The sequence below is a fragment of the Oryzias latipes genome, chromosome 15, assembly GCF_002234675.1.
Source record: "Oryzias latipes chromosome 15, ASM223467v1".
NCBI classification, from domain to species: Eukaryota; Metazoa; Chordata; class Actinopteri; order Beloniformes; family Adrianichthyidae; genus Oryzias; species Oryzias latipes.
The window spans coordinates 11,817,735-11,829,947 of record NC_019873.2 but is presented as its reverse complement, the minus strand read 5'-3'; the positions used below and the strand labels follow the sequence as shown (position 1 = coordinate 11,829,947).

At 39.2% G+C, this 12,213-nt stretch overlaps 1 protein-coding gene across 3 annotated transcripts in view; it reads right to left on the bottom strand.

The window, feature by feature from the left end:
• Window positions 1-726: 726 nt before the first annotated feature.
• The window catches only part of LOC101163434 (ABC transporter G family member 23), a 31,017-nt gene continuing 19,530 nt past the window's right edge, over window positions 727-12,213 (bottom strand). For 2 of the 3 annotated variants that reach the window (XM_020709348.2, XM_020709347.2), the window contains exons 12-20: window positions 11,802-11,872; window positions 11,556-11,605; window positions 9,777-9,833; window positions 9,627-9,697; window positions 9,440-9,528; window positions 7,520-7,623; window positions 4,728-4,887; window positions 3,984-4,088; window positions 727-2,012 (exon numbers count right to left, since the gene is read on the bottom strand). In XM_020709348.2, the coding sequence (XP_020565007.1) occupies window positions 1,906-2,012; window positions 3,984-4,088; window positions 4,728-4,887; window positions 7,520-7,623; window positions 9,440-9,528; window positions 9,627-9,697; window positions 9,777-9,833; window positions 11,556-11,605; window positions 11,802-11,872 (814 nt within the window). In that variant the 3' untranslated portion in view covers window positions 727-1,905. The remainder of the gene's footprint in view (window positions 2,013-3,983; window positions 4,089-4,727; window positions 4,888-7,519; window positions 7,624-9,439; window positions 9,529-9,626; window positions 9,698-9,776; window positions 9,834-11,555; window positions 11,606-11,801; window positions 11,873-12,213) is intronic. The other variant, XM_020709346.1, reaches the window with a different exon arrangement.

Sequence of the window (12,213 nt, the reverse complement as noted above, 5' to 3'; positions counted from 1 at the left end):
AGGGCTTCGTATTTGGTCTCTGTGTTTCCACTGTTGCACAACATCAATTATCATAATGCTGGTGAAAATCAGCAGTTCTTAGCCTTTAAACCGCAAGATGTGACTCAGTTAGCAAGATGACCATAAAGAATTAAAGGTTGTATGACTTCCTGTTGACGTCTGAAGTAAAAATCAGGCCAAAGCAGCTGTTGGTAGATCATATACTGATGTGCATGTCTTTTGTATAGATTCATTTCATAATTTTCTCAAAAGAATTTTGTTATCAATATTTTACTGTAAGAATACTTAAATAATTTGAATTTTACAAAGTCTTTGGTTTAAATATATTGTATGACTTTTCATTTTTTAGTAAAAAAAATTGTTAAAATACAACACAAAATTCTCTAAAGTGTACGTTCACTTTTAGAGAGTGTTGAAAAACACACAAACTAAAAGTGTTTATTCATTATTTACTGCACACACTCAGATGCTTTTTTAGTTTAACCTCGGAGACTCGATTTGTTTCTCAGAAACCATTGAACTCCTCACACCGAGTGAAGATTTATGAACACACGCGCACACATAAGGTCAAAAAGTCGACCACAACCAGTCAGGTGAGGACAAACACAGGAGGACATTGCCATGGCAACCAGCAACAAACAGTGATGCAAGAGGCGTAACAGACAGAGCACCTCTGCTGTTCCTGACCTTTTGCATGTTTTTCTAACAGAAAGATCAACACAAAAGTGCAGCTGAGTTAAAGTTAGGTTTATTGTTGGAAATGAACAGAGGCATGTCAAACAGGAGCCTGCGTGCTTCACGTGCACGGAGGACGGCACAGACAGACCCGAGACCGGATCCTCCGGATCCTTCGGAAGGTGTTTGGTTTTGCACTTCCTTCGGTTTGTGAGGAGGACCCTCGTCGTCAGAAACATTTAGAGTTTTACTTAGAAAGCACAGAATCATAAGACCACATCCACCTTAGTGTGAACCAGGATGTAAGCAGGGTGAGGATTCTGAAACGGGAAAGTTCATCTCAGGTTTCTTTGAGAACTCAGTTTCTACTAAACAAGAACCCAGCGTCCCTCAAAGAGTAAAGCTGATGACAAACACGAATGCAGAGCTTCAAAATCGTTAAAAAACGGTAAATGTAAACAGTGAAACTGTGAGCTCTCCCCCTGTGGCTCCATGCTGCTCTGCTGTTCCTATAAATAAAGGTGGTGTCAAAAGCCTCCTTGACTTTTCCTCCTTCAACTTAAAACTAGAGTGACTTCATTGAGACCGGATCGGAATTTCCATGTAAAAGCAGCCAAAACCGGATGGATGCCGACAGTTCGAGGACAGAAAGCTACCGCCTCCACTCTGTCCAGCAAAGCAGAGTCATCAAAACAAATCTACAGCATGCGATAAAGTTCCCACCACCCAGCTTCCACCCGTTTGAGATTCAGGCACCAAGATGACAGCAAGCACCTGGAAATGCCGCCAAAAGACGGCCGGTCCATCCAGAAGCTTACGCAAACACGAGCAGAACATCAGGGGGCTCTGAGCAACACCAAGCAAACGTCACCTTTTTAACTCATCCACAACATTGTGCAACATTTGAAAACTTGTCAGCCTCCATTTCTTACAAAACAATTCATAGATTTCTTTATTAGTTTCTAGGAGCTGCAGGTAGAAGCTGAAAGTCTACGTGCAGCACCTGGAAACTTGCAGGCGTGATTGTAATATGATGGAGAGTCTGGAGGAGGGGGACCAATGCATCCATGCACCACCCAAAGTGACACCCCCACCCCCCTTCCTCCCTCTCTTGTGCAGGTCTTCCACAGACGAGACGTCCCGGTGATCAAAAAGGCTCCTGGGGTTTCTTCAATGTCCGGCTTCCCTCCGCAGGATGCCCTGGGAGGGGCGGCGTAAAGGAGGGGCTCCTCATGTCCTCAGTTTGAGGATGACTGTGGCCAGGATGAGGAAGAAGGTGTTCCAGCCCAGAGTGACGGCAAAGCCTCGCCACACCATCATTCGAGACAGACCCCAGCCTAGAGAGATGAGCAGAGAGAGGACTCAGTTCTGCAGGAGGCTTGATAGCACTAGATTGTGGGAAGGGGGTGGCCCCTCCTCCGGAGGAATTTTAACACAAAAGTGATTTGAATGATAAAAAAATGAACACAGCAAAAACAGAAAACACATTTTAAATCATTTCTTAATTTAGGTCATTTAAGAAATTTTTAGCACAAACGGCTGTTATTAAATATAATATTAAAGCCCCAACCTCCAGACCGTCAGACTATCAGAGATGGATCTACGGTTGAGCTTAGATCATCGTTCTGCCACAGAACCAAAAGGTTTAATGCTGTAAGTTCCCCAGTAGTACTTGTACTGTCTCTGGAGATTTGTTCAGGCATTATGATGGACACCTTAGGGGGTCCCAGTTTGTTCATGTTGGAAAAAATGGGGAAATGTTCATCATTCGCTGCCCGATCTATATCAGAAATCCCATCCTTACCCCACATGCGCGAATCTTACATCCCTTCCACTTATCACCCATACTGCGACAACTAAGCAATTTGAATTTGATTAGGCCTGGTAGTATTTCCCGACAATTCTGCCTCCTTTGAGACTGTTTCAGTGTTTGCCCAAACGTATGCTTTCCTCAACAACGCAAAGCTTTCCCCCACTGAATTACAGCACCATAAAATAAAAGAACGTAGCCTAAGTGCAACACTGAGTAATCGTATATTGTTGTCATTACAGACAATGAAAATCTCAATGTGTGATGGAATGACAGCCACACCTGGAGCTTGAAGTCATTCTCTCTGTTGTTGTTTTTTTTCATATGTTGGGAACTACAAAAGGAGAAGTAATGAGGGCATTGCTCTGAGGAGATGCTCCTGGGTTACTGCAGCCACTTTTGCATCCAAATCAACTGTTTGTGTTAATCGAGTTAATCGAGTGTCGGTGGATGGCGGCATCCTCATACACTCAGGAATAAAATGCAGTTAAATGAAAATGAGTAAGAAAAAAACATTTGCACATCAGTGGTACAGATCGGGTAGACCTAGCAGTGTGGTTTGACATTTCACATATGCAGATCTTTACGGTATGACTGCGCATGCACATATCGTGTACAGATCTTGCAGTCCTGATCTTTAACAGTTTTTTTCTCTCTCGTTTTTTCCCAAATTAAAATAAACATTTTCATTATTGTAACCATTGTGAGAGGTAATTATTATTGTTAACAACTCAAGAGATTCTCTGACGGGTACGTGCCATAAACTGCTTTAGAAAAAAAAAAGAAAAAAACAAACAAAAGAAGTAGACGCATTTTGCACATGCAGGGACTGTTTGGATAGCCAGTAAGAATCAGGCAGCGGCATCATTTTGCATAAATACATCATCATAAATACCTCCTTTATGATGATATGAGGTTTGACTGTTTGTATAATTTAAGTCTTGCAAAAACTGCAAACATTACAATAATTATATGGTATTAAGAGTCCTGAAATAGACTGGCAACCCATCCAGGGTCTACTTCACCTTTGCACAAAGTGGCGGGGACAGGCTCCAGCAACCCCAGTTCAGAAAATTGATGGATGGATGGGGGAAAGAATTAAATTGTATTTTTGAGACTGTACAGAAAAAGCATATTTAAAATCTGATTATTTGTTGTGTCAGCGAGAAGACAAATGATGAAAGAGCAACAAAACCCTAAGCTAGAATCAACTAACACCTTTAAACCCCCACCCTGGGAGAAATTTTTCAGACTCGGCCCGCTGATAACGTTTTCAAACAGGAAGCAGCTCCTCTGTTCCCGGGTATCGTGTAACATGGCTGAAGGCATTGAAGAGGGGAGGGGGAGTGTCTTCATCAAAGCTTATTGTTTAGGATCCGTGAGGTCAGAGGAAGAGGAGAGGTGAGGAGTCAAAGCTCTCCAGGAGTCACAGCAGAGGATAGATAATTCATCAGCAGCCGAGAATGTCGGGCCGCGTGCGAGTCCTGCGGTCGATTACCTCGGTACATGATGCAGCGCAGCGACTCGGAGGCGTAGGTCTGAGGGAGAGCCAGGCTGACGTAGCGCAGAGGATACGGGATACACTCCACGGGCCAGATGATCCCTGCGCCGCACAGGGGGGGTCAGAGTCAGGTGACAAATGAATAAAACACAGAATATCACATTTTACAGCAAATCCTCCTCCGTTCCCCCCTGATGGTCAGGAGATGAGCTGATGAGAAAGTAACACTTTTTTCAATTCACACCTACCCATGAATATCTAATAAATATTGGTTCTACTGAACTACACAATTAAAAAACAAAGGAATAAAAAGTAAACACACAAATTCAAAAAATAATCAGAAGTCCCACAAATGAAGTTAAAATGATATTTTCAATTTTTTTTCCTCAATTGCTTTTGCATTAAAATGCGGAGTACCAGAGTGGTGCAAAGATTAGTCGAAACCAGAAGCGTTTTACGAATTTCACCAAATGTTGACATTAAAGTGACTCAATACCGACCTCTAGTGGAGCCTTGCTATCATAGCTGCTGAAAAAATGTAACAAAACTGGTTTTGCCAAGAATTCCGCTACAACAATGTAAGCTAAAGCCTTTAAGTCTTGATGATTTAATACGGTATTTCATTTTCTTTCTTGAATGACACTAATGTTTGACACATAGCTACAGTTTTTCACTACCTGGTGGTAACGGAGTGTACGTAGAGCTTTGTCAACGAGGATCCACAGAAGTTTCCACACTTACCGCTGAGGATGAGGTTGGGGTAGAAGATGCCGAGAGCGGCCTGGTTGGCGCTCTGCTCATCGTCGATAGCGGCTGAGATGACGAGGCCGAAGGAGATGCCCGCCATGCCCTGCAGCACGATCAGAATGATGGCGAGCAGTAGCGAGCCCTCGTTCGGTGTCTGTGGGAAGATGAGGGTCAGACTTTCGTAAAGCTTTCTTTTCAACTTCAGAGGAAATCACACAGAATCTGAAGGACGAGAGCTGATGTTCTGAGATGAACAAAAGAACTGCTTCACACTAGAACTGCAACACAGGTTTTATACCAGGATAGACACTTTAAACAATTAATCTGCACAGTTTGACAGTAAGAAAAAACTGTATTGGTTAATACAAACCCGTAAATTTAACAAGGTCTAAAGTAAATGTGACTTCCTGTAGAGCGATGATCAAATAACCCAACAGCTTTCATGTCAGAGAGCTAACAACAGAGTTTGTGATCATAAACCATCTCAACATCATATCTACAAACGATTAGATGGATCTGGAGTTAAAGATCGTGTTGTATTTTTCTTGTTGCTTCACATTCTACGCAGTATTGCATGAGACTTTTTTCGGCCACCAATGACCTTACCCTCCTCGTGTGAACCGTCTACTCCCACACTAAGCAAGGAGCGCCTCTTCCCGGCTCCTCCGCAGTCAACCTGAACTGTATGTGTATTTCTGTTGGCTCTTTGATCTTTATTGGGTTGTACTGAAACCAATTTCAATGTTGAGAGAATTTCTCCTTATGAAATTAATTAAGTTCTATTCTATTCTATTTTATTCTATTCTATTCTATTCTATTCTATTCTATTCTATTCTATTCTATTCTATTCTATTCTATTCTATTCTATTCTATTCAAGTCTATTCTATTCAAGTCTAGTCTAGTCTAGTCTGTACAGGTAAGAACTGAGGAAGTTAGCACAAAAACTGATAATGTTTGGGCCATGGGAAGTAAAAAAAAATTACACCTATTCTTTCAAATTATTGCCCATTTTGGTATGAATAAATCTTCTGCTCTGAATCTCACACAAAAACACACCCAAATGCCCCCGCTGGTCACCATTTTTAGGATCATGGTTAATGACGACAACACAAAAATAGTTTTGGTGTGGAGACATAAAAACTAAAAAAAAAACTGTTTATCAGATATTAAAATTATTACTTTGCTCACTATGGAGCTATCATCTTCATGAAGGTCATCAATCAAAATGGGACTGTGTAATTTCTTTAAATACTGTTTTTGTTAGAGACACAGCAGTTTTAGAGTTTAAAGGGTTTTTCCTCATTTAACTGTGAAGTGCTTCAAAATCCAGTTCTTTTGGTGATCCATAGAAGCGTGTGTGAGCATCATTTGGAAAACTGCATCAGTGAAAGTGCATTTATGAATTGTGTTCGTTCTGATCACAAGAAATCTCTTTAGCCCCCTTTCTATTGTTAAACTGACCCCCTCAGAATCAAACTGTCACCTTTGGATCCTGTAAAGGCTCTCTAATCGCTCCCCTTTGTTACTAACATGTGAATTTTTTAGATTTTCTTTGTATCTAACAGGCTGAAGTTGTCTGTGTAAAGTTAAGGAAGACGGAAAAACAACCCCTCCCAAATGTTCAAGCCAAAAATAACAAAAGAAATGTAGATGGAGCGCAAATAACCACAGACAGAGGAAGGGGGTGCAGAGATAAGCCAGCATTTAAAGTCATAAAAGGCGCAAAAAAGTCAGGCAGCCTGAACTCCAGGTAAAAACACTGACACCAGTGTGGGACTCTGAGCAGGTTGTAGCCCCCCCCCCCCTCTGTGTGTTGGGACTCTATCTGTTACCCCTGACAACGTGCAAAAATAGAGCTGAGGCAAGAGGTCATGTGACCACTCAGTCTCCACAGCAATCACAGCAGGTTGTCGTGGCGATCCCTGGATACGATAAAAGCAGGAAAAGATTTATGGATCGGAGGGCCTATGCGGACTCCAGCACCTTAATTAATACACACAGACACACACACATGCACACACACACAGAAAGACATGTCCAAAAATCACCTATAAAACTAAACACACATGCAGAGCAGACACACATACAACATGCAAAACTCCCGTATACATACAAAACACACACACATGCGTATATGCACACTCACAACATCACTTAAACACACACACATATCTGTTCCTAATTAATTATATTCTGATTTAAATCAATATTTGCAAAATATGTGTTAAAAAAACAGACAATTAAAAAAAAGGAAAGTGTTTTTAAACAAAGTAAAATTATCAAATTATCCATAAAACATAAAATTCTCAGTACAACTGAAAACCATTTTTATATTTTGCTCTTTATAAAGAAAATTAAAAATCAAGCAAAAAATATTGGAAAAAAGACATAAACACTAAAAGAGACAAAAGTGAAGAAATACATTTAAACAAAATACGATACACACAATTATTAATGGCCAAACGATAGGGTAAAATTTTTTAAAACACATTTATAAATAATTACATTAAAATGTGTAAAACACGAATAATGACAATATTAACAAAATTAATAAATCATTTTTTGTTATGGTGCTTGTGTTTTATATTTCATTATTCGGCATTTTTGCCAAATCAATTCTAGATAATCCTCTATAGTTAGTTGTGCAGGTCAGTTTACTTCTCCTGTTGCATGACCATATATTAATTTATCAGTTGTTTGTTTGTGCCAACTGCCACTGTCTTAATAAAGTTTTATGTTATTTTTGTGAGGGTTTAAAAAAATATATTTTTTAATTTGCACTCACCTTGAAGACGAGGAGGATGAAGAGCAGCATGAGGCAGATCTGAACGCTGATGACGATCAGCTGAGAGAAGAGATGAGCCAGCATCGTCTCCACAGAACTAACGCCTGAAAAAAAATATATATATATATCAAAATGAAAAACAGCACTGTATGTCCAGCATGAGCAGCCTTTAGCCATCTGAAACTTTTCTAAATGTTTGTCTCCAACACAGTTTTGCAGCACAGAGGTAATCAGAACTAAAACCACCTTTTTGTTTTCTACTTTTAAGCTGTCTCTGCTTCAACTTTTAACCAAATTCCAGCAACAATCAATCAATTTACCCACAAAATAAGGTAGAAAAACTTTGACCTGGATAATTTTATTGTATAAATAAAACTAACTTGTTGAATGTTGCAAGGATATTTGAAACCTTTAATACATTTTTTGGCACTTGAATGAATTACTTTAGAAAGGTCAAGAATGCTTTTCAAACTTCTCTCTACTTCGTGTTTTATTTTGTAGTTTTTATTATTCTTTGGAGCTTAAAAATCCAAGTTTCCAAACCCTGAGATCAGATGTAGAGCACTAAATGGCTGCTGGCTGTCTTTATCAGCCCTGATCACGATACTCCCTCTACTGGTCATGTCTCAAATGACACTTAAATGATGCATTAGTGAGTTTGCATCAATGATTGATGTGGAAAAACTCTACAGGTGAATTTTGTTTCTTTTAAAGCAAACCTAGAACAAACAGCTATTTAAACTCTGCAGGCCATTCATATTTATATATTTATATGTATGCAATATTTATTTATAAAGCGTGGAAAACAGCTAAAAGGTTGCCAAAGTGTGGCACAAATGTAAATAAACCTGAAAAGAATAATTAAAATACTTTGTTAGAATTAAATTAAAGCACAGAATAAGACAGAAATGTGTCATAAAAGCCTGAAAACGTAATAGGTCTTGAATTTAAATTCAAAAGACATAAAATCTGAAACTTAGGTATTGTGTGAAGGGAGACACTTTCATCTACGAGAAAGTGTTGTTCTGAGGTTTTTAAGCGCCCTACCAGGGCTCACTTAGATATTGTGTAGTGGAGGACATGGAGTACAAGCATCAATTATTTAAAGTGAGTCTGTGATGCTAGGCAAGCAGAGCAGGGAACAGAGGACAGGAGTCTGTTCACGCTCTGAAGTTTGGGAGTGTGAGGTGGGAAAATAGGAGCAGTTCACACCAATGTAAAGCCCATCAATATAACTCACCCTGGATAGAGATAGAGGCAAAAATCGCCTTTTCTAAGGTTGGAAAAAGTTTACGTTTGCCAATAGAAAAAGTTGGTTTTCTCAGACATAACTTCCAGGTTTGTTGGTTTCAATCCTCCTGGGATGGCTGTAGCTTCACTCGTGAAGCGTTTAGTTTTACTTCCATTTAGATAAAGACATTTTACTCAAATGGATGTAATTTAGGCTCAAATGTATTGGCAGCAGATTAATGTGTGAGTCGTCTGCATAAAAGCTAAATAATTAATTTTCTAGAGTCCAGGTTTTGACCTCAGTGGCAGTAAATCCAACACAGGAAAAGAGGGCCGACAACAAAACCCTGCGAGACTCCACAGGAAAGAAACAAAGGATGAGGTGACCCCTTGCCAGAAAAGCTCCAATTGGTTGAGAACGTTTAAAATGAATTTGGTAGGAGGGCGGTCATGGTATCGAAGGTTGAAGCAAGCATGAAAGTTGTTTGGGTCCATCAATAAACCAGATGGATCTACTTAAAAAAGTAGTTATTAATTATTATACCTGGTTTGACAAAGATGAGCAAAAATTCTGTGGATGTGCAGGTAAATTTTTACTTTTTTAAAGTAGATTTTTCTATAAATTACTCATGTTCACAGGAACATTTACAGCTAAGAACAGCTCATAAGCTTATCAGGATCACTTCTCACCTGCAACCCAGCATCTGTCCAGAAGCCCCTCCTTCCTCTCCAGGACAAAAGAGAGTGCAGTCAGACCCACAGCCAGGTAGAAGGTGATGCTAGAGGAGTCAGAGAGGAACAGGACGATGTCAAACCAAGGGACACAATGATCACTTGATTAAAAAAGACAGAAGGTCGTGACTGCGCCTGCACTCACCTGAGCACAGCTCCAGGGGTCACAAACGTGGTGAAGTCTGTATTCTGACTTCCGTAGATTGGATCCTCAAACTGGAAAAAGAAAAAACACAAGACAGAGTTCATCTTGGCCTTTTCTACACTCTTACTGTTTATTTCTGTAAAGTCTCACCTTTATCGGCAAGGCGACCAGGTATGACATACTTCCCATCTTATTGTCCACGAAAGCCTACAGACAAACATATATATTTGTAGTTGTTGTTATTTATGTTGAGCCTTTGTTTATTTTGATTTATTTTTTTCTCTCCCTTATGTAATTTTTCAAAATCTGTTCAATATTATCCCCCTTCTTTACTGTTTGTCTTCTGCCTCATTTTGGTCTTTCATTTTTTTCTGTTCTAAAAATCCAAATTCTTTCAAAATTTTACGTGTACTTGTATAAATAGACCCTAACTCTTTTATTTTGGAGTTCTTTTCAAAACTTATTTGCATACATTTTTGTATTTTCCATAAAACTTCAAACAAATAAACAAGAAAATCTTTTCCAGGTCTTGACATTATTAGCAGAAAAGGATTTTTCTAATTACTTTCAGTGTTTAATTTATGGTGTACTACCTCATTTAGTAAGGTATTATAATGTATACGTATTTATTTTTATTTTTTATCTCCCAAACTTAACTTTAATTTTGTTCATCTAACAGAAACTGTGTTACAATTAGGGGTGTGTATTGGCAAGAGTCTGACGATACGATACGTATCTCGATATTGTACCAGAACACATTTTCTTTTCTTTTTTTTAAAAGTAGGACTTAGAAAAAAACTCTACCTGAATTTCAATACGTCTTCCATTGTAATATTATTGTAAAATTCGGTTTATTAAATGATCACAATGTTGAGCACTGCAACTGTATCTCATATATAGGTTGCTTTTACCCAGGCAAATTCGCGGTGCTTTGATTTTGGTAATTTAAAATAAAGAAAGGGAACAGTCAATGTTGTCTGATTTCCACAACAAAATTTTTTTTAGTACAAGAAAAAAAAAATAGATTGAATGTGCCTTAACCAATAAGGCTCTAAAAGTAGGATTAAGGACATTTTTGTTTTCAACATTGCTTAATATAGCTTCTCCAGTACTTTTAATTGGTTCAGAGCCTGAATGGTGTTTCAAAATAAAGGGAAAAACAAAAAACTAATTCTTTCCCGAAACAATAAAGTGTGATGATGCACCATGACAGGATGAAGGAAAGTTGTTTTAATGTGGCTAAGTGCTTTATTTACGTGACAGTCGGCATTGCAGCACTGCAGCCACACTTTCTTACACACGGAAGTAAACACGTATTTCACCCCTCATCGCCACAGCAATGGACTTTTTTCAGAGCATTGTACACATCACTGTAATCCATCAGGTCGCTGAACTAGAATCTATTGCTGAGAAGTTCTGCAGAACTTTGGCCCGCATTGCCGATAGCATTTGGCCTGATTCTCCGTGGATTAGCCGCTGTGCAGCTGCAGTGCTTCACTCGTTCTTTTCTGAGCTGCTACAAAGCACAGCAACCCGCGTATATATATTATACAGGCAGCAACATGGCACAGAGTTTGGTTTTGATACCCATTCTAAGTAAAAACTAAGTACCTGTAGTTCATGTCTCATAACAACAAAACAAGCTGCTTCTCGCTGAGACCTTGAAGTGGTCTTGTGCGGAGTAGAGCTGCTCAAAGAGGCTCACTGTGCTCTGCTGCTAACAAGTGGCCAGGGATTTAAGTGGAAAACAAGACGCATACGCTCATAAATAATAAAACAAATATCGTTCCAACAGCATTTTGAATCATTACAAGTATCGGAAAATGAACTATTGTGATATATCGACGAAACGATTTTTTTCAACACCCCCTACTATCCCTCACACAATATAATTTTTGTCAATGTTTCATAACTGAGTCCCTTTAGCACCTGAAAGGCTTCATGAATCTTCTTCTGCAGCATCAGGGCGATCTGTCGATCTGGAAAAAAAAAATCTCGGTCTGATTCTCTGCACGTTTCTACACACAAAAGAATTTGATCATTTCTAAGACATTTTTTGAGAAAAAAAAGACTAAATCCTTCCACTTTCTCTGCTAGGTCACATGTGCTGTCAATTCTTTGAGTATCCTCTGCATCATTTGATCCTAATCAGTATTAAAAAACTTTGTGGCGTACTTGTTAGGTCCAGCCACACGTGCACCGATCCCCCGTCTATCACCTCCTTGGAAACGTGCCGCTGCATCATCCTGCAAAGATGTGAAGACATTTAGAACGTGATTTCACCAAACGCTCAGCAGGAGCTCAACACCTCAGAGCAGATTTTTCAGCACAAACCAGAACATTTTCCCGTCTGTTAAAGGAAAAGCTCCCACTTTCATCCTTCCAAAACATATAAATATCACAGCTGAAGGAAATTGAAAAGCACACGAGGAACAGAAATGTTAAAACGGATCAACAGGTGGCGCCGTTTTTACACAGCAGCTTCAAAGACAAGAATCTAAAGGTAGATTTGGGCATTTTTTAGCATTTTGTATTGAAAGAAAGTTCGAGAAAAACTTAAGTTTAACATGTCAATCAGGAAAAAGGT